This window comes from Pleurodeles waltl, chromosome 3_1 (genome assembly GCF_031143425.1).
Source record: "Pleurodeles waltl isolate 20211129_DDA chromosome 3_1, aPleWal1.hap1.20221129, whole genome shotgun sequence".
Taxonomy (NCBI): Eukaryota; Metazoa; Chordata; class Amphibia; order Caudata; family Salamandridae; genus Pleurodeles; species Pleurodeles waltl.
Window position 1 is genome coordinate 1,002,611,991 of NC_090440.1, and position 26,995 is coordinate 1,002,638,985.

At 48.4% G+C, this 26,995-nt stretch overlaps 1 protein-coding gene across 4 annotated transcripts in view; it reads right to left on the minus strand.

Annotated features, from left to right (window-relative positions):
* The window catches only part of ITGB6 (integrin subunit beta 6), a 472,483-nt gene that overhangs the window by 143,855 nt on the left and 301,633 nt on the right, over positions 1-26,995 (minus strand). For all 4 annotated transcript variants that reach the window (XM_069224209.1, XM_069224208.1, XM_069224207.1 and 1 more), the window contains one exon: positions 19,229-19,318. In XM_069224209.1, the coding sequence (XP_069080310.1) occupies positions 19,229-19,318 (90 nt within the window). The remainder of the gene's footprint in view (positions 1-19,228; positions 19,319-26,995) is intronic.

Here is a 26,995-nt window from a genome sequence, read left to right on the forward strand (position 1 = left end):
AAACTCTGTAAGCACATACAATTGGGTTCTCATCAAGTAATCCACTATCCTCTTGATTTATAGACTACAGGGTTAATGCAGCTGAGATTGGGCTGCTATCTTTAACATCACAATGTTGATCTATATGTGACCATATTGGCATTATATTGTGTGGATTTATAACAAGCTAATTGTAAAGTGGAGCACTAAAAGTTTATATTAAGGTGAATTCACTATATACTAGTATTTTAGTGTGTGCGGTATAGTCATATTAACTAAGATATAATAATTTATTTTGGATTCATATGTGTCCTTATGATGATAGATAAAAGTTATCATTGCAACAGTAATGATTGTCATAATGGATATGCTTGAAATGTCATAGTCTAATTCTGAAAAATGTAGTTCCCCATCATATTTACGACATGCTTTAACAAGTTATTTCACTTTTGCAAGTTGATGTAACATGAAATTAGATAAGCATTATTAATGACAATTTATATTTGAAATGTTTATATGTGCTTTGCTTGACGTGAATAAAGTGTGCCATTTAAATTCTACTTTGCTTTAGTTTAGAGTATTGATCTGCAAAGCTTCAGTCTTGCAGAATATGGGAAAGTTTTTTTTTTTTTGCTAGCGTGTCATTTCTTTTCAGATGTCATTCCGATAAAATGTTATTTTGGAAATAGATGTGCCATTGTTTTACGCATAGAGAGCCTGAGAAAGTAACCTTGAGGACAGTATATGGAGAAACTGAGAAAGTAAAGATTGGCTTAATTCATAACTATTGCAAGGTTGTACAGGAGAGCAAAGATGGATACCTTCCCATGACGGTCCTGGGAATTTGCCTGGATGTTCCAGATGTCTGTCGTATAATGTGTCATGATTGGACAATGAAATCTTTCAACTCACATGGTGTTACCAATGGACAAATCATCATTCACTTTGGACTTTAATTTATTGTGTTTAGTTAGAAGGAGTAGCAGAGACACCTTGGACTTTGAGTGGTGCAGACCTCTTTGTGCTTGCCCCACACTCCCCAATGCTTGCTGAGAGGACTCATGAGAAGACTCATGACTAAGCTTCTAAGAAGCTGGCACCTTCCGTTTGTACTTACTTTTTGCCAGCCTTAGTTAGCCTAATTTTGCACCAGATGCCATTTTCCCGACTTGTTTTTGTCTTTTATTTACTTTTTACTTTTTAGTCCCCATATTTTTGTACCCCAGCACATGTCACTTAGAAAGTTGCTTCTTTAAGGGTTTTCCATTGTTTAGTTTGTTATTTAGATGATTTCTAGATTGCCCTAATGGTTAGAAGAGTTGGGAACAACATTTATTTTCAGACCACCAAATCTTACTTGTTTGTATTGCATTGCTTTGATTGAGTGTTTAGTTTGTGTTATGCTAATCAGACTTCAATTCTTTCAACGGCTTGGTCACCCGATGGTGAAATTGTATCTTTATAGCCTGAGTTATAGAAATATTTACATTAACATGAGTGTCAGTTTGTAATAAACCTTTTAATTTTATTTCTGACTTGGGTTTTCATTGTGTGGCCAGATTAAGGGGGTGATTCTAACCCTGGCGGTCGGTGATAAAGCGGCGGCCAACCCGCCAACAGGCCGGCGGTCGAAAAAATGGAATTCTGACCCTGGCGGGAACCGCCAACACAGCCCGCCACATTAACACTCCGCCCGCCGCGGCGGTACAGACAAACAGCGCGGCGGTCACCGCCAACAGGCAGGCGGCAGACAATGTACCGCCCACAGTATCACAACTCACCAATCCGCCACCTTTTCCGGGGCGGGAGCCCCGCCGATAAAAACACGGCGGAAACAGACTACGAACGGGAAAACGCGCACCAAAACACACTCCACGAGGAAGGAGGACAGCATGGAACCCGAATTAAACATCCTACCTGCTCTCGTCTACCTTCTCATCTACCACGAGTACGAACGCCGGCGCAGACGACAACGGTGAGTACTGCACCTATGACACACGGGAGGGGGGAGGAGGGAAGCTTACGGCACACACATATGCGACCCCCACCCCCCCAAACTATGTACACACTAATGCAGAGCAACAATGCACAGTGACACCACCCAAACCCCCCTGAAAAATGCAAAGACATAATTAAATTGGGAAGAAAATTTTATATAAAAAATAGACTCTGATATGTATCGGTCAACTATGCAAAATATCCATAACAAAATGATACTATATACACTGCCATGGAGAACCGAGGCAATTAGTCCTCTACATCAAAGTTAAATAGAACAGTCCGTGGGCTACAGTGTAGCGACACAAGGTCAAAGCCCACACAGGAGACCTGAGTCCTTTGGAGAGAACACTGCAGGGGCATCTGATGAAAAAACTACAGGCACCTCAGGGGGAAGGGAAGGGGGAGGCACCACAGCCACATGAGTCCACGACGCCAGATCCACGAAGGGGCCACCATGCCCATTGATGTATCCTGGGGAGTGCAAAGCCACAGTCTCTCAAGTCTCTACAGTGGGTGGGTTGCCCACTTTACCATCCTGGGGAGTGCAAAGCCACAGTCTCTCAAGTCTCTACAGTGGGTGGGTTGCCCACTTTACCATCCTGGGGAGTGCAAAGCCACAGTCCATCAGGTGGATGACAGTCTCCACTGGTCAAGGAGGAGGCATGGTGGGCACAGTGAACCATAAACAGTGCTTGACAGGAAGGGCCCAGCGGAGCGGTGCTTGAGACGGCGGTGCCCAGCGGAGCGGTGCTTGAGACGGCGGTGCCCAGCGGAGCGGTGCTTGAGATGAAGCGCCCAGCGGAGCGGTGCCTGACAGGAAGGGCCCAGCGGAGCGGTGCTTGAGATGAAGGGCTCAGCGGAGCGGTGCTTGAGATGAAGGGCCCAGCGGAGCGGTGCCTGACAGGAAGGGCCCAGCGGAGCGGTGCTTGAGATGAAGGGCCCAGCGGAGCGGTGTTTGACAGGAAGGGCCCAGCGGAGCGGTGCTTGAGACGGCGGTGCCCAGCGGAGCGGTGCTTGAGATGAAGGGCCCAGCGGAGCGGTGCTTGAGACGGCGGTGCCCAGCGGAGCGGTGCCTGACAGGAAGGGCCCAGCGGAGCGGTGCTTGAGACGGCGGTGCCCAGCGGAGCGGTGCTTGAGATGAAGGGCCCAGCGGAGCGGTGCTTGAGATGAAGGGCCCAGCGGAGCGGTGCCTGACAGGAAGGGCCCAGCGGAGCGGTGCTTGAGACGGCGGTGCCCAGCGGAGCGGTGCTTGAGATGAAGGGCCCAGCGAAGCGGTGCTTGAGATGAAGGGCCCAGCGGAGCGGTGCTTGACAGAAAGGGCCCAGCGGAGCGGTGCTTGAGACGGCGGTGCCCAGCAGAGCGGTCCTCTTCTGCACGGCGGGGCCCTGTTCAGCGGTGCTCTTCTGCACGGCGGGGCCCTGTTCAGCAGTGCTCTTCTGCACGGCGGGCCCTGTTCAGCGGTGCCTATCTTCACGGCGGGGCACTGTTCAGCGGTGCCTATCTTCACGGCGGAGCCCTGTTCAGCGGTGCTCTTCTGCACGGCGGGCCCTGTTCAGCGGTGCCTATCTTCACGGCGGGGCCCTGTTCAGCGGTGCCTATCTTCACGGCGGGGCCCTGTTCAGCGGTGCTCTTCTGCACGGCGGGCCCTGTTCAGCGGTGCTTTTCTGCACGGCGGGCCCTGTTCAGCGGTGCCTATCTTCACGGCGGGGCCCTGTTCAGCGGTGCTCTTCTGCACGGCGGGGCCCTGTTCAGCGGTGCTCTTCTGCACGGCGGGCCCTGTTCAGCGGTGCCTATCTTCACGGCGGGGCCCTGTTCAGCGGTGCCTAGCTTCACGGCGGGGCCCTGTTCAGCGGTGCTCTTCTGCACGGCGGGCCCTGTTCAGCGGTGCCTATCTTCACGGCGGGGCCCTGTTCAGCGGTGCCTATCTTCACGACGGGGCCCTGTTCAGCGGTGCTCTTCTGCACGGCGGGCCCTGTTCAGCGGTGCTCTTCTGCACGGCGGGCCCTGTTCAGCGGTGCTCTTCTGCACGGCGGGCCCTGTTCAGCGGTGCTCTTCTGCACGACGGGCCCTGTTCAGCGGTGCCTATCTTCAAGGCGGGGCCCTGTTCAGCGGTGCTCTTCTGCACGGCGGGGCCCTGTTCAGCGGTGCTCTTCTGCACGGCGGGCCCTGTTCAGCGGTGCTCTTCTGCACGGCGGGCCCTGTTCAGCGGTGCCTATCTTCACGGCGGGGCCCTGTTCAGCGGTGCCTATCTTCACGGCGGGGCCCTGTTCAGCGGTGCTCTTCTGCACGGCGGGGCCCTGTTCAGCGGTGCTCTTCTGCACGGCGGGCCCTGTTCAGCGGTGCTCTTCTGCACGGCGGGCCCTGTTCAGCGGTGCCTATCTTCACGGCGGGGCCCTGTTCAGCGGTGCTCTTCTGCACGGAGGGCCCTGTTCAGCGGTGCTCTTCTGCATGGCGGGCCCTATTCAGCGTGCCTATCTTCACGGCGGGGCCCTGTTCAGCGGTGCTCTTCTGCACGGCGGGCCCTGTTCAGCGGTGCTCTTCTGCACGGCGGGCCCTGTTCAGCGATGCTCTTCTGCACGGCGGGCCCTGTTCAGCGGTGCACATCCAGTAGGTCAAGGGAGCCAGACCTGGCCTGGACTCCCTGCTCAGTCGCCCTCCGACCGTGATGTTTCTGGACCCTTCGGGGACGGAGTCCTGGGCCCTTTGGTGTCCTCCTTTCCAGCTGGGATGTGGCATGTGGGGCCCACCTGCTCCACGCTCCTGCTGCCTGACTTCTCCGCCCTGCTGCCCTTACGCTCCTTAGATGGGGCTCTCGGGCCCTTGCCTCCCCTAGATGTTGTGGCTGGTGAAGTGGGCGAACTTTGCTCCTTGGGGGCAGCCGTGTCAGTCCTCGCACAGCGGCCCTTGTGTTTCCTGGTCCTCTTGCCGGGGGGGGGGCTGGATGTGTCCTTGCTGCTGATTGAGGTGTCACTGCTGGCAAAGGGTGGACTCCAGAACCCATGCACAACAGTGACACCCGAAGCTGGGCTGGTGGTGGCTGTGGTGCTCTTGGGACTCTTCGCAGATGGAGGGGGTAGGTCATCGGAGGGAAAGAGGTCAAGATTAGCCAGGAAAAGTTTTTTAGGGCCAAGGTAAAGGGTAGGAGAAGTGGTGATGGGAGTGGAGGAAGAGGATGTGGTTGTAGGAGAGTCAGGTGTGCTGTCATTGGGTGAAGGTGCTGGTGCTGTAGGCTGTCGTGAGGTGGATGTCTGTTGGGTGGGTGGCTGCCTCGTTTGTGTGTCTTGGAAGAGGGGGTGACAGACACAGTGGGAGAGGACACAGGGGACGTGTAAATGGCAGTGGGGGTGGGGACTGCACGCGTGCGGACTGTACAGGAGGGTGTGGTGGTGATGGAAGCACTGGCTGATGTTGGTGTGCATGCAGGTGTGAGTGTAGACGTCACAGGGAGGGAGGAGGGAGACGAGGAGGAGGGGGACACAGGGGTGGTAGTGACTGTTGGAATGTCTGCATCTGGGTGTTGCTTGGGTGAGTGTTTGTGGGATCTGTGGTGCTTGTGTCTGGATGAGCTGCCCTTGGGTGTTGAGGTGTGTGCAGGCTGGTCAGATGGTGTGGATGGGATAGGCTGAGGAACAGGAGACAGAGACAGGCTGGAGGCAGTCAGAAGAGGGAGGCTGGAAACAGGGACAATGGCTGCCGTCAGTGCTGAGGCCAGAGCAGTGAACGATCATTGATGGGCAGCCTGACCCGAATGAATGCCCTCCAGGTAGGCATTGCTCCAATGCACCTCCCTTTCTACCCCCTGGATGGCATTCAAAAGGGTAGTCTGCCCAACAATGAGCGTCCTCACAAGGTCAATGAGCTCCGCACTGAGGGCAGCAGGGGTGACAGGGGCAGGGGCTGAGGTGCCTGGGGCGAAGGAGACGCCCGCCTTCCTGGGCGAGCGGGCACGGAGCGTAGGCTGAGGGGCTGCAGGGAGGGCGGGGCTGGTGCGCTGGGTGGCGGCTGTACCTGTAGAGGCGGGGGGCCCGGATGTTGCCGCCACCGCTAGGGAGCACCCATCCGAGGACGTGTCTGTGTCGCTGGTCTCACCACCGGTCCCCGTTGTGGTGCTCCCCTCGCCCTCCGGATCACTGGTGCCCTCGGTGTCTGTTCCTGGGCCCACCGGGGCCTTGTGACTTGCAGCTCCCTCGTGCTCCGATGCCAAATCTCCTCTGCCTGATGATGCTAATGCACACATGCACAAGAAGATGAAGAAGAAGGGTGGGGGGAGAAAAAAGAAGACCAGGTTGAGTGCATGCAATGTCAACACCGTTGGCGGAGAGGACAGACACAGGAGCCTCATGCACTAAGCCGCGCATTCGGGGTACACTACTCAGTACTTCTGACTAAGACAACAGGTCAAGAGACGACAAACGCGCACATGTGTGAGGCTGGACCATCAATAGCTGTACTTGTCACCCTACAGAGGTGGGGGCCGGGAGCACAGGGCCATGCCTAAGGGAGAGGACTACACTACAGAAAGCGCCCTGGCCTAATGTCACCCACAACCCTCCTCCCCCACCCAGACGCCTCCACTGCGCAGAAAGATAGCAGAATGTGCTGATACTCACCCCCTTGTGTCTGCTGTGATGCTCTCAAGCGCCCATCCAAATCAGGGTAGGCCACCGCCAGGATCCGGGACATCAGGGGGGTCAGGGTACGACTGGCACCCCTCTTAGGTTGGGAGGCCATCCCCAGCAGTGACTCGGCGGTATTCCTGGTTCCGCGGCGGATGTCCTCCCACCTCTTGCGGCAGTGGGTGCCCCGTCTGACGTGGACCCCCAGGGTCCGGCCTTCCTTGGCGATGGCACGGCAAATCTCGACTTTCTGATGGGCGCTGACCTATGTGACATGTACAGGGTGGGAAGGAAACATTCATCAACTTACTGCATGTTAGATGTGATTGGCCCCCCCTCCCCAACCTTGCCATATGGCACATGCTCTCATCTGTCGTGCGTTGCGCTCCTCATTCGCCCCCCACCCCACCAACTTACATCCACCCCACTCCACACAGGCATCGCCCATTCCATGTGCACCCGGTGTACTTACCTGTTGGTCTGGAGGACCGTAGAGTAACGCATACTGGGGGAGGACCCCATCCACGAGCTTCTCCAACTCTTCAGACGTGAAGTCAGGGGCCCTTTCCCCAGTCGCAGCAGCCATTGTCACTTCCAGACCGAGGTCACAGCAGCACTTGCAGTATAGGTCCTCTCCTGTGGATGATCAGGTCTCGAGTGATTAAGCAGATAGAAAATGGCGGTCACGCCCGCGGCGGTGCGTACCGCTACCGCCGGCGCACCTCGTCATTGGCTCCTGAAACACATAGGCTTCAATGTTAACCAATGCGGCTCCGTATAGCGGTCTTCGACCGCCTACCGCCACAGTGTGCTCCGCCAGCGCATTGACCTCACATCCCATTGTCCCACTTCACAGGTCAGGCAGCCGCCATTTCAAGGGCCCACATGGCATAATTTCTACTGTGACACACAGGCCTAGGCCTTGCATTGCCACACATACACGCCTTTCAAAACATAGATAACCGTGTGCTATGCAAGCTGTGGTGAACGTACCAGTGATTAGCTTGACTCTGTGCTCCATGTTGTCATTCCTAGGCACCGTCCACTGGGACTTGCGAGGAGAAGGATGAATCCTCGCGTGTACCGACCGCTGGTGGACCTGTCGACAATGGAAGAACGCCACATCATACTACGATACCGACTTGACCGTGCCACTATCCATGAACTGTGTACCCAGCTGGAGCCAGCCCTGATGTCCCCCATCCGCCAACCCACAGGAATTCCCCCTCTGGTGCAGGTGCTGTCAGTCCTCCATTTTCTTGCAAGTGGCTCATTCCAGACAACAGTGGCCATGTCATCTGGAATGTCTCAGCCTATGTTTTCAAAAGTATTGTTTAGAGTGTTGTCTGCCCTGACGAAACACATGCGGAGTTACATTATATTCCCTGAAGAGGTTGATTTGGCCACTGTGAAGGGTGATTTTTATGCCCTTGGACATATTCCCAACATCATTGGTGCCATTGATGGGACCCATGTAGCCTTAGTCCCCCCAAAAGATGATGAGCAGGTGTACAGAAACAGGAAAAGTTACCATTCTATGAACGTCCAGGTGGTCTGTTTGGCTGACCAGTACATCTCCCATGTGAATGCCATGTTCCCTGGTTCAGTGCATGACGCGTATGTGATGCGTAATAGCAGCATCCCTTATGTGATGGAACAGCTACAGAGACAACGTGTGTGGCTAATAGGTGACTCTGGTTACCCCAACCTGCCTTGGCTATTGACCCCAGTGAGGAATCCCCGGACCAGGGCAGAGGAACGGTACAATGAGGCCCATGGGCGAACTAGGAGGATCATAGAAAGGACCTTTGGCCTCCTGAAGGCCAGGTTTAGGTGCCTGCATATGACAGGGGGATCCCTGATGTACTCACCAAAGAAGGTGTGCCAGATCATCGTGGCCTGCTGTATGCTTCACAATCTGGCATTGCGACGTCAGGTGCCTTTCCTGCAGGAGGATGGTCCAGATGGTGTTGTTGAAGCAGCTGTGGAGCCTGCGGAGAGTGAAGAGGAGGAAGACTCAGAGGACGACACAGACAACAGGGACAGTGTTATCCAACAGTATTTTCAGTAGCACACAGGTAAGAATCACGCACGCCATTTTACTTTTCCTGAAAGCCTCCTGCTTCTCAACTTTGTCTATGACCCCCCAGTTCTTTTAAACTGATGTTTGATTTTCCCTTCCCTTTTCAGTGCTGTATGACCCGCTGCGTGACTTCTGCTTGGTTAGCCCATGGACTAATGCTTATTGATCTCGGTATGTGTTCAGCACAAAGTTAACAGAACATAATTGATCGGTAATGTGTTATACATTTGTAAATAATACAGCCTGACTCCTGATTGATTTCAGTGCATTGAGTGATTTATTTTTTGTGCTCGATAATGGTACATGATATTAACACGGTGATGGGTGGGGGTGGAGTAATGTCCATGGCAGAGTCCAGTTCTCAGTCTCACAGGTGCATTGTCGATATGCCTGTGGAAGGATGGAGCAGGGGCAGTTCAAGGTTGGACAGGGTGGCAATGTGGGACAGTGGGATGACTTCAGGGGGTATCTCATGCTGGCGGGGGTCTTGACATCCTACTCTGTCTATTTTTTGGATCTCAGGCTCCTCTTGCGGGGTGGTTGTTCTTCAGCAGGAGGTGGGGTTCTGGTGGCCTGTCGTTGTGGTGGGGCCTCCTGTCCACTAGCGCCTGCGGAGGTGGTAGGCTGTTCCTGGTCCGGGCTAGTGACACATGGTCCCGCAACGTGTCTTCTATCCGGTTGAGGGCCTGGACTATGCTCCCCATAGCGGTAGAGATGTTGGTGAGTTGATTGGTGAACCCCATGTAGTGTTCCTCCTGCTGTGCCTGGATCTCCTGGAACCTGGCCAGTACCGTCGCCATTGTCTCTTGGGAGTGGTGGTAGGCTGCCATGATGGTGGTGAGGGCCTCTTGGAGAGTGGGTTCCCTGGGCCTCTCCTCCCCCCCCCCTGTCGCACAGCAGCCCTCCGAGTTGCCCTGTTTCCCCCGGCCTCTGTCCCCTGGACGGTGTGCCCACTACCACTGCCCCCAGGTCCCTGTTGTTGTTGGGGTGGTGGGTTAGCCTGGGTGCCCTGTAGTGGAAGACACACCGCTGATTGACCTGTCCTAGAGACAGAGGCATGGGCCCGCTGGGTGGGAGCTGTCCCAGAGGGGGTTGGGTCTGTTGTGGCCTGTGTGTGGGGAACCGACTGTCCAGAGGTCCCCGATGGTCCGGGCTGGTCATCAGGTTCCAGGTCGACACAGCTGCTGTCATCACTGGGGGCCTCTTCCGGGGGGGGGATGGACATTTCTGGACCCTCCTGGCCGGTGTGTTGGCGTTCGGGTCCTGCATGGGGTAAGAGAGTATGGTTATTGTTTCTGTGTGTGCTATTGCGTGCCATTTATGGGTGCCCTTGTCCCCCAGTGCTGTCATTCCCTTGGGGGAGGTGTTGTGGGGGTGTTTTGGGGGGGGGGTATGTGCAGTGGTCATGCTTAGGTGATGGGTGTCCATAGTTTGTGGTGGCATGCAGGGGTTGGTGTTGGGTGGGTTGTGCTGGAGAGACATTCTCAGGGAGGATGCGTGATGGGGGGTTGGGGGTGAGGGTGGTGGTGGGGGTTAGCATGCTGGGGGGGGGTGAAGTAGTTGAGATTGTACTTACCAGAGTCCATTCCTCCGTGTACTCCAGCGAGGCCATCAGGATGCAGGATGTTTAGTACCTCTTGCTCCCATGCTGTGAATTCGGGTGGAGTGGGTGGGGGTCCCCCGCCAGTCTTCTGCACTGCGATGTTGTGTCGCGAGACCATCGAGCGCACCTTTCCCCGTAAGTCGTTCCAGCGTTTGCGGATGTCGTCTCGATTTCTGGGATGCTGTCCCACCGCGTTGAGCCTGTCCACGATCCGCTGCCATAGCTCCGCCTTCCTGGCTATAGTGGTGTGCTGCACCTGTGAGCCGAAGAGCTGGGGTTCAACTCTTATGATTTCCTCCACCATGACCCGGAGTTCTTGGTCCGAAAAGCGTGGGTGCCTTTGGGGTGCCATGGGGTGGTGTGGATGAGGTGTGGGGTGGTGTATATGGTGATGAGTGTGTTGGTGTGTGGTGCTTTGTGCTTCTATGTGGTGTGTGTGATGGTGTAGTGTGCCTCTGTGTGATGTAGCTCTCTATTCTGTGATGTGTCTCTCTCTCCTTCGTCTCTGATCTTCGGTCGTAGGGGTTTGTGGGTGATGTGGGTGTGTGTTTTATAGTTGATTGGATGTGTGGGAGTGTTGTTGGTATGTGTGTCAGGTGTGTGTATTTCAAATTGTCCAATGTGGTAGTGTTTTGGAGCTGTGTGTGTATTTTGACCGCGGCGGTGTGTACCGCCAATGGGATACCGCGGTTGAAAGACCGCCGCGTGGATTCGTGGGTCAGAATGGCATGGGCGTGTTTGTGTTGGCGTGGCGGTGGAGGTTTGGTCATCTCCAGTTTTCCGCGGCCCGCTGATGAGGCGGCCTTCCTTGGATGTCGGGTTTTTGGCGGATTCACAGTTGGTGGTCAGAATGACCGTGGCGGTTTACCGCGGCCGCGGCGGTAGTATGGCGGAGTTCTGACCGGCGGCATGGGCCTTTTACCGCCGAGGTCAGAATGACCCCCTAAATGTTGATTGTAATGTTAACCACTCTTACCCAGTGCTTAATTTGTGCTTGTTGTTTCCAGTGCTGAGCACCAGCACTTATTTTTGAGGGCTGGGGTTTATTCTTCTGCTTCAAGCATTTGCTGTGGGCAAAAGTCACATATGGGACAGATGGAGGAAGGGAAAAATGAAAGAGTCACAAAGGGAGAAAGCAGAGAACTGCTAGAGTGAGCTGAAGGGGCAGGGAGTGGCTTTATATGGATTGAAGAGGCTCGAGATGGCTTTAAGATTACGCTGCCTCAGTATTCCGTGTTCACACATTTAATGGCAGCAGCCGCATGTTTAAGAGGAGGGCTTTAGGCACCAGCACCTTTTTTATTTACAAATTAAACACTGCTCTTGCCCCTTGCTAGGGTGAAAAAGATTTGTTGATCTTGTTTACAGCACACCTGAAATTCTCCACCAACATCACCGCAAGGGCACTGCAAGGTCACAGAAAGTAACAAAACCTCCTCAAAATGTTTTTTTTACAACCAATCTTCATACGGTTTAGTCCTAGATCAAATGGAAAGCCAGGCAATAAAATCTGTAAACAGATACAGGTTCGACCATTTTTTGACCTTGATGGTGAGGTGAGGTTAGACTAGGCCTTTTATGAACTCACAGAAAATGTCTGATTCCTGTGCCCAGTACAAAAAAGCAACTCTTAAGGCACAATAGGCAAATTAAGTAGATGTTTCAGTGTATCTGTACACCAGCACTATTGTTATCAAGGCACAAAGAAGTGAGTAAAAAAGAGATGATCACTGATCTCCCTATATTATTTTCTGTTTATTTTCCATAGGATCCATGATTGCTAAATAAGTAATCATGAAGTAATTGTCCCACCCTTACTTTAAGAAACAAATCAACTGAACATATTTAATTGAAAAATATATTGAAAGCACCATATTTCAAGTATTTGAACAAAAACTCCTTATGTACATGTCTGTGCACATATAAAAGTCAAATGAAAGACTACTTAAAAAACAATCTTTACACTTTAGTGCCCCAAACCAAACTAGGGAAAACTATTATAGACTAGTGTGCTCACAGTACCTAGGTAATCACACAATCCTTTTAATCAATCTACTCAAACTGAGGCTGGGGCACCCAAAACTGGCATACTCCATAAGATAGTTCCACTCAATCCTATCAAATGCATTTTTAGCATAAAAAGGAGGAGTGTCCATTTTGGTCCTTGGAAACCATTAATAATAAAATAAATTCAATACAAAACATGGCAAGTGTATTTTAATAATTAATGCTTCATGAATTTGGTATTTAACTGCCTATAGTATCCTCTGCAGCATAACCTACCTTCAAATACATTTTAATGTACATTGAGCAAAGATTTGGGCTATAGTTGCCACAGATCTGAACATCCATGCCTCAATTGGGTATCAAGATGCTTGTGTTCTATGCCATTGACTATGAGAGAGACCCAGAATCCGGAACCGCATTTTCTGATTATTTTTTTTTGTAAATCCTTTTATTAAGCAACAAAAACAGCTATGGCACAATGTAGCATGTGGCAATAAAGAGCACAAGATATATCTACAACTCAGTGACAGATTACAATGAGTGTCAAGTATCAGAGGTGTAGAATTTGATCTGGAACCACACAGGTGAAATAGTCTGATACAGCCAGTCTATAGTCCTTCACCCACCTATGTGCTCCCACACTGAGAGCCCTGTTACTCCTGTAGGCATCCTACCCTCCCCAAATTTTTTCCCACTTTTTCAGACAACCCCCTACTCGAGTAGATTACTTTTTCGATACACTGGCACCAGTCCAAGTCTAATTGCCATTTCCTGTACGCTGGGTTGTGACTCAGAACCCCACGCCCGCGCTGTGTTGCGCTTAGCCATGATTGTCGCTATGGCCAACCACAAGCCCTGATGCTTCGGCCAGGACTCCTCCCCCACTATATTAAGTAGAAACAACTTGGGATCCAATGGGACCGCCCTCCCAAGCGACCGGGTCGCCACCACAAAGACCCCTCATCAGTAAGTCTGTATCATGGGCCATGCCCATATAAAGTGATAGAAGGTACCTTCCTGCCCACAGCGTCTCAAACACTGGGGGGGGGGGGGGTCTGTGCCCTGCCCATCTTGTACATCACTACACTGGAGTAATATGTCCTGTGGAGAATTGACAGCTGGATCAACCTGAACCGAGCCCTAATCGTCACTATCCTGGGACTTTGTCTCGCCTACGCCCAATCTTCATCATCCAATGCTCCCAATTCTACCTCCCATGTAGCACGCAAGGATATCATCGGGTCCGGGGAATTGTACAACAATTTCCTATACAACATAGATATGGCCCTCGCTTCCAATGGTTCCACCAGAAAACGGTCCTCGGGAGGGGTTGATTCCGGCAATTGCTCGTTCTCCAGGACATGTCAGCGCAATGCTTCCCACAGCTGCAGGTGCCTATACCTCTCAGTGTCCACCAAAGCATATTCTTGCTGGAGAACTTCGAGCATCAACAGTGCTTGGCCCTTCCAGATATCTCCCAGGTGGTCGATTCCCAAAAGAGACCATTTGTGAAACCTGCCAAGGGCCCTAAAATTCCCCAGTAAGTCACTACACCACAGTGGGGTTTGGGCTGTCAAAGTGGATCCCCAGCCCAAAAAACAGGTGGTTTCATTCCACACTCTCACCAATGTTCCCATGTACATCAGCAATGATCGCAAGCTCACGCAGGCATAGAAGGTGGATTTATGTCCCTCCCTGCCCTTTGCCTCTCTGTTCACACGAAACGCCGGGCCCCCCTGATCAACAAAGGCACAGTCATTATTAATGACTAATTGTGTCGCCCAGTAGTAGGGCAGGGGGTCCGGGATGGCCAGCCCACCCTCATAGACCCCAGTTTTAATTTTTGCAATGGCACACGGGAGCAGTCACCCTCCCACAACAGCAGTCTGATTTTCCCGTCCAGTTGTTGAAACACCTCTGCCGGTATACTATAGGGAGTGTTCTGGAAGATATATAGGAGCCGTGGCAATGTCACCATTTTGTAGAGGTTGGCTCTTCCCATCAAGGAGAGTGGTAACGCCATCCATTGAGCCACATTTCTATGGAATCTATCGAGCTGGGGCTGTAGGTTTTTCCAGAGGAAACACTCCTGGTTCCGAGTGACATATATCCCCAAATATTTTAAGCCCTCCTGGCAGATTGGTACAGTGCAATCTGGGTGCAAGGTGGGCGGAGCCCCCACCGGGGGGAAGACCAACAATTTGTCCTAGTTAATCTGATAACCAGAGTGCTCCCCAAATATGAGAAGAACCTGCCTTATCCTATTGATGAGCCATTGGGGGTTGGTGACATACAGCAGAATATCGTCTGCGTACAAAGACGTATGCTCCTCCCATGTTCACCTCAATCGTTATCTCGAATCAAGGGGTCCTGGCAGATCCACCCGGCCAAAGGCTCAAGAGGCAATGCAAATAGGATAGGGGGGATTGGGCACCCCTGTCAGGTGCCTCTGTGCAGGGCAAAGGACAGTGAGAGCGTGGCATTAACCCGCACTTGGGCCACCGGATCTCGGTACAACAGTCTTATCTAGTCCAAGAACTTCGGCCCTACACCAAACCCCTTAACAGCGGCAAAGATGTATGGCCACTCCACACTACCAAAGGCCATCTTGGCATCGACGGACAGGAGTTCTGCCCGCTCATTGCTCTGGTGCTTTGTCATATGTAGTACCCTGTATAGGCACCTCAGACTCAAGCGAATGCATCTTGACAGCATGAAGCCAGATTGGTCCAGGTGGATCAACTTTGTAATAATTACACACAGTCTGGTTGCCAAGACCTTCGCCAAGACCTTGACCTCCACATTGAGAAGAGAGATGGATCTATAATAGGCGCACTGTCTGGGGGTCTGCATTTTTTCAGAATCACAACAATGGTTGCGGTTCTCTGATCTTCCAGCAATAGCCCTGCTCTCCACACCTCCCGAAACATGGCTACCAGGTGTTTGGCTTTCTTGCTCCGCATGCACTTAAAATGTTCTGCTGGGAGTGCGTTTAGCCCTGTTGCTTTGCACGACTGGAGCTCAGCGACGCTGAGGTGACCTGTTCTTCAGTCAACTCAGCATCTAATGCTCCTCTTTCTTCCTCTGAGAGCCCAGGCAGTGGAATGTCTCGCAGGAGGTCAATACAGTCCTCCTCCGTCATCCGGGTCGCCGAGGTATAGACCTCCTCATAATATTTAGAGAAGGCTTTCACTATGGCATTGTTGGACATGCAGGGGGTACCCTCCTTATTCTGTATCTCCCTGACCCAGGAACGTTCTTGGTCTCTCTTGTCCAGCCAGGCCAATAGTTTATTGGCTTGAATTCCCACATCGCACAGTTGACGCTGGGAAGATAACGCTTAGGCCCGGGCATGTTGTTCGGCCAAGGTACGCAGCTCTTGCTGCTTCAGCCACAGTTGGTGCAGGAGACCATAATCCACCTACAGGTCTCCTCCATTGTAGTAGGCCACAATCTAGGATTTGGAGGAGAGGAAACTGGGTATGAAAGAAGTTTACGTAAATTCCCTTTTTCTTTCCTGCCCTGCTGTTTACTAGGAGGAGAACCAAGCACAGGGTAAAAAGTAGTTCAGCAAGACCACCTTTGTCTTTACTTGGCAGGAGACTCTCCACTCATCTCACCTTCTAACTGACACTTGAAAACAAATACTATGCATGGACCAGTCTATGGCTGGACCAGTCTTGAGGAAATAAGCAAAAGGAAAGAACTGCCCAAAACTGGACCCAGACTCACCTCTTGCAATACAGAAACATTGCCTATAACTTTAGTGTAAAGATGGGACTGAAAAACTCCCTTGTGCCTCATGGATGTGGTATTAACTGCCATCCCTCCTTTGCCATGTTCAGAACCAGGAACCTGGTGAGTTTTACGGCTTGCCAGGAGAATATGCCTTTGGGTCTGCCATGAAAGAAGTAGTTGACCAACTGCTTCCCAGCTGTGTAGAAGGGGGAATGGAGGTGCCACTGTATGAGGAAGAGACTGCCCAGACGAGGGAGATTTGAAAGAGGTGAGGCATTGATGAACCGAAAATGCTGCTGCAACTCAGAGCAGAATTGTATTGCTCAAGCCACAGCAATAGATCTAGATGACTGGGGTGTCCCTGAAGTGCATGATGAGAAGCTCGGGTGCTCAAGATTATGGAATACTCATAAAGATCAACTGCAAGCATCACAGATTTTCTTGCTGAAGAATAGTATTGCCCATACACGAAAAGCACTAAACGCATTATGTCCACATTCGCTAGTTTCATCCGACTGACCTGTGTCAAAGAGGAAGGCTTCCCTTGTTGTCAGAGAGGACATTAATTGAGGTCCTAACAGCACCACACTCACCAGGGGGGAGCTCCTATTTTTGTTTGGGTGGGGGCTTTTGTTTGGACCCCGGAAGATCTAACAAAGTCATATGAGCCAGACAACAAACACTGCGGCTTGAGCTCAGCTGCTCCATCGATGGCAGTGGCACTGCTGACACCCTCCTGACTGGACATGCACCACACACAGACACACTATGGACCAGAACAACGTTGGTTGGGTCAGGACACAGAACAGACAATGTCAGTTTATTGTCCATTTACAGAAGCACACCACGTCAAGTGGCACTCCCCTTGCCGATCTACAGTACCAACAATGTCACAGAGGGTACTGTGCAATTGTGACTCAGGAGGGAGATGCGCCTTCCCTCCACTGAGAATGAACTAATCCAACTCCTAAACAAGGGGTCAGTCAGACTATGTGGAATACCACTGCAACAGTTTCCTTGATATTCCCTGCAGAGGGCTAAAGATCACTCAAGTTGTCAATTAAAATTGTTCCCTTCTAATGATCTATGAATTGTAAATGAGGTACTGGTGTAATACATTAAGGGGCATGTTCATGACCATCCCCCTTGTGCCGCTTTTGCCACGCAATGGCTGTGCATTCCTTGCAATCATATCTATGAGGCCATGCAAAGACTTTGCGTGGCTTTGAATGGCCTCATAGATATGCAGTAAGGCAAGGTGGTGCAAATCACTGTGTTGCCTCAGCCTGCGCAAGGGAGATGTCCCATGTTCATTGGCATTGGTTTTCCCATGTACCACCCATGGATTTTGATGCATTCCCAGATGTACCAACCCTGGTAAACCTGAAGATGCTCCAAAACCTTAAGCCTCCCTGGGTGAGGCGCAACAAGGAGAACTATCTTTATTTCTCCTTGTTTTTTTATCTTTCTTTGTGTGCTGCATACATTTAAACATAGTGCATTCCTGTCCTTTCCAAGTGGCGCAGTGCAGCTCAACAATGTGACCTACTACACTGCACTGCACCACTTTTCTGTAAAATTGGCCCAAGTGTCCTCTGAATTTTCTGTACAGTGTTTTCCTGTGTGAAAAAGTAAAGTACTTTGGCCCATATTTATACTTTTTGACGCAAAACTGCGCTAACGCAGTTTTGCGTCAAAAAAATTAGCGCCGGCTAACGCCATTCTGAAGCGCCATGCGGGCGCCGTATTTATTGAATGACGTTAGCCGGCGTTAGCCGCCGGCGCCGTCTGGTGTGCGTTAAAAAAAACCGACGTACACCAGGCAGCGCCGGCGTAGGGGGATATGGGGCTTGGGCGTGAAGAAATGGGGCAAGTCAGGTTGAGGCAATTTTTTCGCCTCAACCCGATTTGCGCCATTTTTTTTTCACTCCCAACCCCCATAGAAATGACTCCTGTCTTAGCAAAGACAGGAGTCATGCCCCCTTGCCCAATGGCCATGCCCAGGGGACTTCTGTCCCCTGGGCATGGTCATTGGGCATAGTGGCATGTAGGGGGGCACAAATCAGGCCCCCCCTATGCCACAATTTCTTTTTTTTTTTTAAACTTACCTGAACTTACCTTAATGTCCCTGGGATGGGTCCCTCCAGCCTTGGGTGTCCTCCTGGCGTGGGCAAGGGTGACAGGGGGGGTCCCTGGGGGCATGGGAGGGCACCTCTGTGCTCCTTCAGAGCCCACAGGTCCCTTAACGCCTGCCTTTTGCAGGCGCTAAAAAACGGCGCAAAAGCGGCCGTACGTCATTTTTTTTGACCCGCCCACTCCCGGCCGTGATTTTTGCCCGGGAGTATAAATCCGACGCACATGACTCGGAGTCGATTTTTTAGACGGGAACGCCTACCTTGCATCTCATTAACGCAAAGTAGGTGTCCACACTAAAAAATGACGCTAACTCCATGGACTTTGGCGCTAGACGCGTCTAACGCCAAAGTATAAATATGGAGTTAGTTTTGCGTCGGAATTGCGTAAAAAAAAACGACGCAATTCCGGCGCAAAAAGAGTATAAATATGCCCCTTTTTCTTTTCATAAGAATAGCGCCTGGCTGGACGTTGATTTATTAATTGTTATCGGATGGTCTAATGAGTGTTGAGTCCCAAACCCTGAGCAAGCTTTGAACTGCTTGACGTTGCTAACCTAGTGGTCAAGTGCTAAGGTATGCCATGCTCCATTGTAGTCTCAGCAGTACAGCTAATCCCCTGGACACCAGTTGTAAAAGAGTTTGGTAGCTGCAATCTGAGTCAAGTAACCTCAGCTTGCGACTCCTGAAAAAGTTCCCACACAACTAATACCTCCGATTTTTATGACCCTCTTCTGATTTAAGTGCTAACTAGAAATATATTAGTATCCTTTTGGCAAACTACATAGATAGCCTTTCTACTTGGCCACTAGGTTAGCTTTGTGACTTACTGTCTTTACAAGGGTCACGATGCAAGTAGCCCCTCTCCCTATTATCATATAATGTGGTTAATGATTGCTGCTTATGTCTCAGCCTTACTAGACACGTGAGTTAAAATGTAGATTAAAAACTGAAATACATACGGTTTTCTGCAGACTGCCTACACTCAGTTTTGAGCAGATATTGCTTTTTAGAGTGCAGTACTTAAAGAAAGATTACATGGTGACTGATGTGTCTGCAGATGCCTTACCTTATATGCGGTGATAATCAGCTGCAGAATATTTCCAGAATCTGACTCAAGAACACCAACAGTGGCTCCAGGAATAAATTTTGCATAGTTCTATAAATGAAAAGAAATGACGCTTCAGCGAAATGTAACGTGATAGCACAGATTGCAAACATGTCTAAAACGCATTACCTGCAGTTTCAGCAGCCATTGTCATTCATCAGCAGAGCTTTACTGAAACTGACAGCTCAAGTTCCAATCACACGAAAACTGAAAACGCAGCAACAAAATGGCTCACTTCAGCCCTGATTTACAAACTGAACATTCACTGGCCGGTTTTGGTGAATTAAGTTTCACTAATTACTGTCTCTTGTTCTTCTGAGACCTATGTTTATGAGTCATCCCCATACCGCCTCATGTCATTCAGCGCCCACCCCTCGGCCTCCTCTTGGCGGCAACGCTGGCCCACTCCCATTCACCTCTGCACACATGGCCTAGACAGTGTCAGATGGAGGCTGGCTCCGTGCATATTGAATACTGCTTCTTGGCAGGGACAACATCATGCCACCGTAGTCCAATGTCATCTTGTTGCCACCCAGTTTTGTCTCCATCTTCCACCGCACTCCAATTTGACCACCAGAATCATGGCATTGATTTTCCCACGCGTGACCCAGTGGGCAACCACTGCTCTGACCTCTCTTTCTCTGCATGCTCATGCTACTGATGTGTGTCTGCGCCTATCTTCATGGATGGCCCGCCTTGCTATGGAACAGTAAAAATGACTTATGCAGTTGTCCCTCATTCTTCTATCTCACTGCCTATGTTTCCTGCAGTGCTCCAGAGGCAGACGCATCCTGCACGTATATAACCTAAGCTGTGATGAGGATTTCATCTGTATGTCAGTGTGGCAAACCCTTTGCCCTCCACCCAAGGCTTGGGCAGCTCATTGCCATGACCACAAGTCTGGTTCTGATCAAAGCAGTCACTTTCGTGAGAATGCCTCTTGTGAGCAGCAGCTGATAATAGGACATTGACTTGCCTAGGTGTTTGCTGTTTGTCTCTGTACTTACTCAGCCCATCTTGCCGTTGTAGATGTCTCACACTTGATGTCTCACTCCATATTAATGTAGTATTCTTATTGGCCTCTGTGTGGCCGGTTGGCTGCAGGATGGACGTTTCTGCTAAACAGTGAAAAGAATCACTGTTGCGATTACACGTTGCTAGCGGTTTTTGTGAACGATTGTATAAAGTAACCTGTGATGGCTATCTCCTCAGTCTACTGTCTCTTAGATGGCCACTGTCCCAGTCATGTGCATCCCCAGTTTCATGATTACGAGGATGGTTGAATGAATGAATCATTCAATCAATACAAAAATTCGTTATAGAGTGCACTGATACCTGTACAGGGTGACCTGTCACTGTTGGTGATTCTGGAACATTTTAAATAAAACTTCCAGAAACAGCAGCGTTTTTAATTGATTACACAACGATAGGTTGTCTGTGACAGCACATTAAATGGGTGAAAGAGGATTCCACTGTTTGGTGGTAAGAGCGACAGAAGACTAGCCACAGCCCATACTTCTTTCCTTCTTTGAGCCTGGACACTTGTAAAAGGTTTGCAGTGGTTGAGGAAGGAGCTCTAGAAGGCAAATAAGGGGACACACATTGCTGAAAATAAGGAGAACCTAGCCTGTAAAAGGCATAGTGCCATATACAAAGGCTTTAGAAATAGACCCCTTAGCAAGAGGCATCCAGTGAAAGGTTTCAGATGCCACGAGAAAGATTAGTTCCCCGAATTAAATGAGCGCGGCGCTCTCAATTAGCCGTAATCATTGGATCAGCTGCGCAGGAAGTCCCAAATAGAGGGAATTAATGTAATAAATCCTATATAATATTATGGACTGGGCCACCCATTTTTGACAGACCACGGGTAGTGGTGGAACCACTATAAGTAGTACTCATGAAAAGAAACAAACAAGTAACAGAGACTTTGTTCACCAGATCCGAAAGAGGAGAAAGCAGAATCAAAAAAATGACTCCTAAATTAAGGAGCATTGGCTGCCCTGATTTTAGTTGTAGCTGGCACTGCTTTCCATCTAACAATGGTGCCCCTTTTGAAAAAGAAACCGAAAAATATATTGATCTGCCTCGTGAATGTCGTTGCTGTTTGTTCCTGTCTGTTTTTTGGATGCTGGGCAGGCCTATTTATTCTGCCTGTCAAGCTGTTGTACACCACCCATGCCACAAGTTGATTTCTTGCCACATAATCTTGCATTCTCCTAAATCTACCCAAGCATGTATCCTATTTATGGCCCTTTGATCATGACTGTTTCCCATGTCACGGTTTTCATCAAGCATATCATCCAACCTTATTTTGTTCTGTGTGTTACATATTTTTGCCTTTACAATCCTCAGACTGTTTCTGGTTGGTTAGTTTACTGCACAACTAACAGTCGTTTACCTTTATGTGTTGACACATTATGCCATCTTGGCTTCAATTCCCTCAAAGTGACTGAGACTCACCTCACTCTTTTCACAATGAAACCCCTATTATTCATACCTTCAAGCACTGGAGGTGGTTCTGGCATTCTCTTTTAGTGTTTACATATGAAATCCTGCTCTGCCTAAGGCTTTCTCATTTTTTCAGATTATTTGATAGCACCTTGCCTCTTTCAATCACCTGTAGACAATTTCAATCCCTTTCTTCATATACCTGCCTTTGTCTTTTTCTTGGCTAATTTCTATATCTTCACCTATAGCAATTGTTCTTAATTTTTTAACTGCTGTGAGCCTCCACTTAATCATTACTCGAACCCAGGGACCCCCACTGAATTGTTATTAGAATCCGGGACCACTACTGAGTCACGTTCATCTTACAAATGCACAAATGATTAAAGATTCTATTTAAGTAACAAAGAAATATGAAAAAATAAAAATGTTAACCAGTATGTGCAACCAGTATATTTTCTTAAGGACAATAGCTGTAATCTTAGTTATATTTCCCAGACAGTCCCATAGATCTTTTATATCCAGTTGGTAAAACCAATCTTTTACAAAAGATAACCATGGGGTTTTAAGCAATATAGACCTTTGAAATTATTGTGCGGTTTGAAAAACATCATCTTCATTTTAGAGGTATTTATTTCAAGACCAATCTCACTACAAAAGAGGGTGTCTTCTGCATATGATAATGCAGGGATTTCGCACCCAGATAGGGTAGGGCGATCACCATGTCAATTGTGGATATGACTAATAATATCACTAATATAGACTGTAAACAATTTAGGTGTGAGAACACAACCTTGCCTTATGTCCCTCTAAATCCTAATATGCCCTGTAGGCTCTTCAATTTTCCCATATCCCACCTGTGCGAAGTTATCCTTATGCAACCTAATGAGTACACTTATCAGCTGCTCTGGGATACCAAGTAAGAGAAGCACTTCCCATATTGTGGTGCAGGGAACTAGGTCAAAAATAGTTCCAGTCTAAGAGACATGTATTTCCAATGTATAAGAGTAAAGCAAAACACTTGTCAGCAGTGCTTACTCGGGATCTAAAATTTGCTTGCAGATTAGTAATCAGTTGTCTTTTAGCTATCATTGTAACTTACCCAATAACTGCTTACTAAATTATTTTTGGAGGTTATATAGCAGACTCAGGGGTTGGTAGTTAGCAAGGCAGTCCTTTCTTTCCTTTTTTATATATTGGGTTAATTTCCATGCCCTTCCATGATTGTGGAATATGCCCACCTGTCATGATGGCATTTAAGAGAACATTAGCATACAGGCCCAGATCATAGGTTCTGTTCTGTATGTGGTTCACCTAGACTTTTATCTTAGCTAATTTCCAAGATAAAAGATAAAAGAGCCAGAGCTTTCCACTGCCTCAGACTCTGGATTGCTAAATGTTTATCACTTAATGTAAACCGGAGGAGCTGGATCACTGGGGCAAGGGCATGTGACCTTAAGATAGGGGCAACTATGGAAGAAGCACAAGAATGAGAATCGGTTAGTGAGTAGAGTTCAGGTTCCACACGTCTGGTGGGATATTAAACTCACCCTGAGAAGACGAATACTGATTCTCATGATTGACTATATGCTACAAAATGTGATTATCCCTCCTCACTACAGGCTGTAGGAAGTCCCTCCAATTTGAATCATCCCAGTCCTTGTGACTAGTAGCTAGTACTGACTGTTCGGTCTTTAGTGACTTACAATCGCCTTTCTGTTACGGGTTTTAACATTCATAACAAGATTGGGTTTAGCCTTGCTGCAGTCTGTTGTAGCACAAGGGTAATTGTGAGATATTGGTTTATGAAATGTTCACTCAATTTTTAAAAAGGGCAGTGTGAATATGCAAAACCCGAATGTCCCTCTAGGACAAATCCACGTAAGACACCAGAGATGTTAAAACAATCCCATAAATATCCATCAAAGTATCAGAGTTATTAATTAAGATGGACCATTTAACCCCTCTGTGGTTGTTGGAAGTGATAGGAATGTGTACTTCCTTCACACCAATCCCATCAAAGCAACATGTAAAAAAACCTTTTAGGGAAAATGACAAGTGATAATGGCCACTCTCACTTCTGTCAAGGACTACCATATCTTTAGGGTTGGCCAGAGCCTATTATCTCACATAAAATAGTTTATGGTACTCGAACAGATCCCTCTTCTAAAGGTTTGGACTCTTTGTAAGCTCTTTGTAAGTCATTACAAAGAGCCATTAAAAGCTCTTAACCCTTTCTGTGAGGTCAGAGCCATTAAGTGAATGCCCACAGCAGGGTAATGTTCAATGGGGACAGAGGCTAGAGTAGGAAACCCCCAAGCCTCATCTTCCTGTTCATTCATTGCATTTTGTATCTGCCAGGAATTCAAGGTAACATTAAAGTCTCCCTCAAGCAGTGTATCCCTGGATGGTGAGTCTTTATTGAAAATCTAATTTAAAACCTTCAGGGTAGGTGATTACTTGTTACTGGGCTTGCTACAATAGATATTTAGTAACCTGAATGAAACGTAATCATATGACATAGATTGTCTATAGATGGAATTTCTTACATTTTCATTTTAAGGCCTAATGTTGACCCAGATATCAAGGTCATACAATACTCGCCCAGAAATATAAGGTTGAGCTTCAACACTCAAATTAACAAACTCTGATGGAAAGATCAGTTCCACTGCCCAGTTTCGTGGAAAATACAAATATGATAGTTCTCTAGAAATGTCACCCAGTTATGATCTGACAATTTTGCTTATTATCTTTCAACATTCCAAGATGTTCTGCAGTAGCCGACAATCCATAGGAGAACCTGAGACACAAAGTATAAAAGCTGTATACGTATGGTTGGAAGCGAAGGTCAATCTTGGGCTGATGTCACATTGGATAACAGGAGTTGGCCCAGCTGTCCTTGTTCAAAAATGAGAGATGGTAGACATTGAGGAGCAACTGACCTTGTTGTGTAACACTCTTGGGGAACTTAAAAAGTTGCCTTCAGGCACGGAGAGAGTCATCATGTCACCTAACCATCAAACTCTGTTCACCATTTGTGCTGATTAGCTTAGCTCTCAGGTCTCCTCCCCTCAAGTTTATGCCCAAAGTCGCAGCCACCTGGCAGACTATTGACCTTAGTGATAGAGATGGGGAGGGGAGAGCAGACCCTGAGCGGCATTAGGCAGAGCAAAAAAACCTTGTTGGACGTGACTCTCCATATTATGTGGTCCCTTACCTGATTGTAGATTTAAATAATTTCCCAGTCCTATACTAAGATTCAAGATCATTTTTTTCATATCCCCAATCTCTGGCCTTAACCCTTCTATGGCCCTCATGAGTTTCACAACCGTATGCTCTTCCCCAGAAGATGTAGTATTATCTCGCTTTAACATCAACTCAACAGTTCTTATTTACCCTCATGTTTTGGCAGAAAAATTAAAATTATGCCCTGCCCTGTTTTTCTTCTTGTGTGAAACTGGTGTTGCTATGTAGACGTTCAAATTATGGAGTTACTGTGCAATAGAAGGAAAATGACTGTGATTACTGTTGAAATATCTTGACACAAAATCATGAGTAGTTATGCAAGTGATCCACCACAATACAGAATGTATACTTTTCCCCATGTTTTTCACTTTTCAAGAATCTTTTCTTGTTGAACAAAACCTCAAATCACATCCATAGTAGGGGCATAGCTTCAGCGTGGGCATGTTTGGGTTGTTACTTTTCCGTAAAAAATGTATTCTGTAGTAAATAGCTGGGTACAAGCCCTTTCAGTCGGGTATTATGCTGTGTCTGTTGAATTTCATCTGAGATTTGTACATGCACACACTGACAAAAGCACACAAATACTCTTCTCGCTGTTTTAAAGGCCTTCAGAAATGTTGATTAGTTTGCAAAATATTGTGTTTTACGTACCCCTGACAATCCACACTTCTTTCCCTTTCTGTTGCCTTCTGCTTCTCAGATAATGCATTTTAACAAGATATGCTAGAGAAATTATTGGGAAATCGGAAGCTGATACCCCCTCCAATCTTACTGACCACGCTACATCACTTCTCTACAGAAATAACAACAGGTCGACTGCGTCTCTTTCAAACGGGGCAGCATGGCTATCTGGTTGCTGTATTTACCACAGGATTCCAGCTTTGTGCATATATAAATTAAACATAACAGAGATGTCAGTTCGATTTAGATAAAATATAAAATTTGTGTTTCATATCCATCCAAAGGGTTTAATTTTTTCTTCCTCGAATTACCTCTACACTCCTATATCTATAAAATGACATTTTTTCTTTACATAGTTAATTTGTAGGAAGCACGCAGGTGCATGTTTGGTTTGCCAGGATACCCACACGACATAGGACCTAGACTAGACTGCCTTTCTCTAAGCAGCCCAAAATGTAGTCCCCTCTTCCCCTACATCCTTTAGAAACAAGCCTTGTACTCCCCCTGGCCCGGCTCACGCGCTGTCAGCTACAATTGGCAGGAAACGTTAAACACTTCATTCACTTCCAGGCAGTGACAGCCAGTTGTCACTGCTAAAGCAGGTGTCTTAATCAGAATTTGTTAATGAGTGTTTACGTATTTTGAATAATGAATTATGTAGGAAATGAATAACGTAGAGAAAAATAATGTGCACGTTTGAAATTGTGACCTCGAAGAATGGCCAACAGTGTTCAGGAAATGTACTAAGTAATGATTAGTACTTATGAAATATTGAAAATGTATTAGGTTAATGTAGTAGTATGTCATATTAAGGGTTAGGAAGGATGTTTTAGCTTATTAATTGTAGGCCTTAACTTAGCGAGTGTCTTGGCCTACTATTGCCAGGCCTCATGCGGAAGCTGTAGTTCTTGGGGTTTAATAAAAATTTTTGGCAGAGTGAACTAACTGTGAAATGCTCATTGTCTTGTTAGAATGCTTAGCAGAAGCTTTCCATAAGAATCAACTAACAGGAGGCAGTGTTCTTAAAATGTATCGAGACTTGTGTAAAATATTCAAGAGGTTCTTTCCCAGGACGCAAACAATGAAGACACTGACTGGAGAGGAAGATGCAACAAATTCAATACCTGATGAGTCGGATGATGAGAACATCGTAAAACAGACCGATCATCGACGTGTGAAGTGTGAAATAATAGAATTCATAAATTTGGTATCGAAATTTCACTGGACAGAGTAATAACGTACAATTATTTAACCAATTGGAAATTAGGGGATGCTTTGATATAATAACGGGACAGAGGCAAAAGAGATGAGACCTTATTCTGATTTCTGATGTGATATTGAGAGAAGAAGAGACTC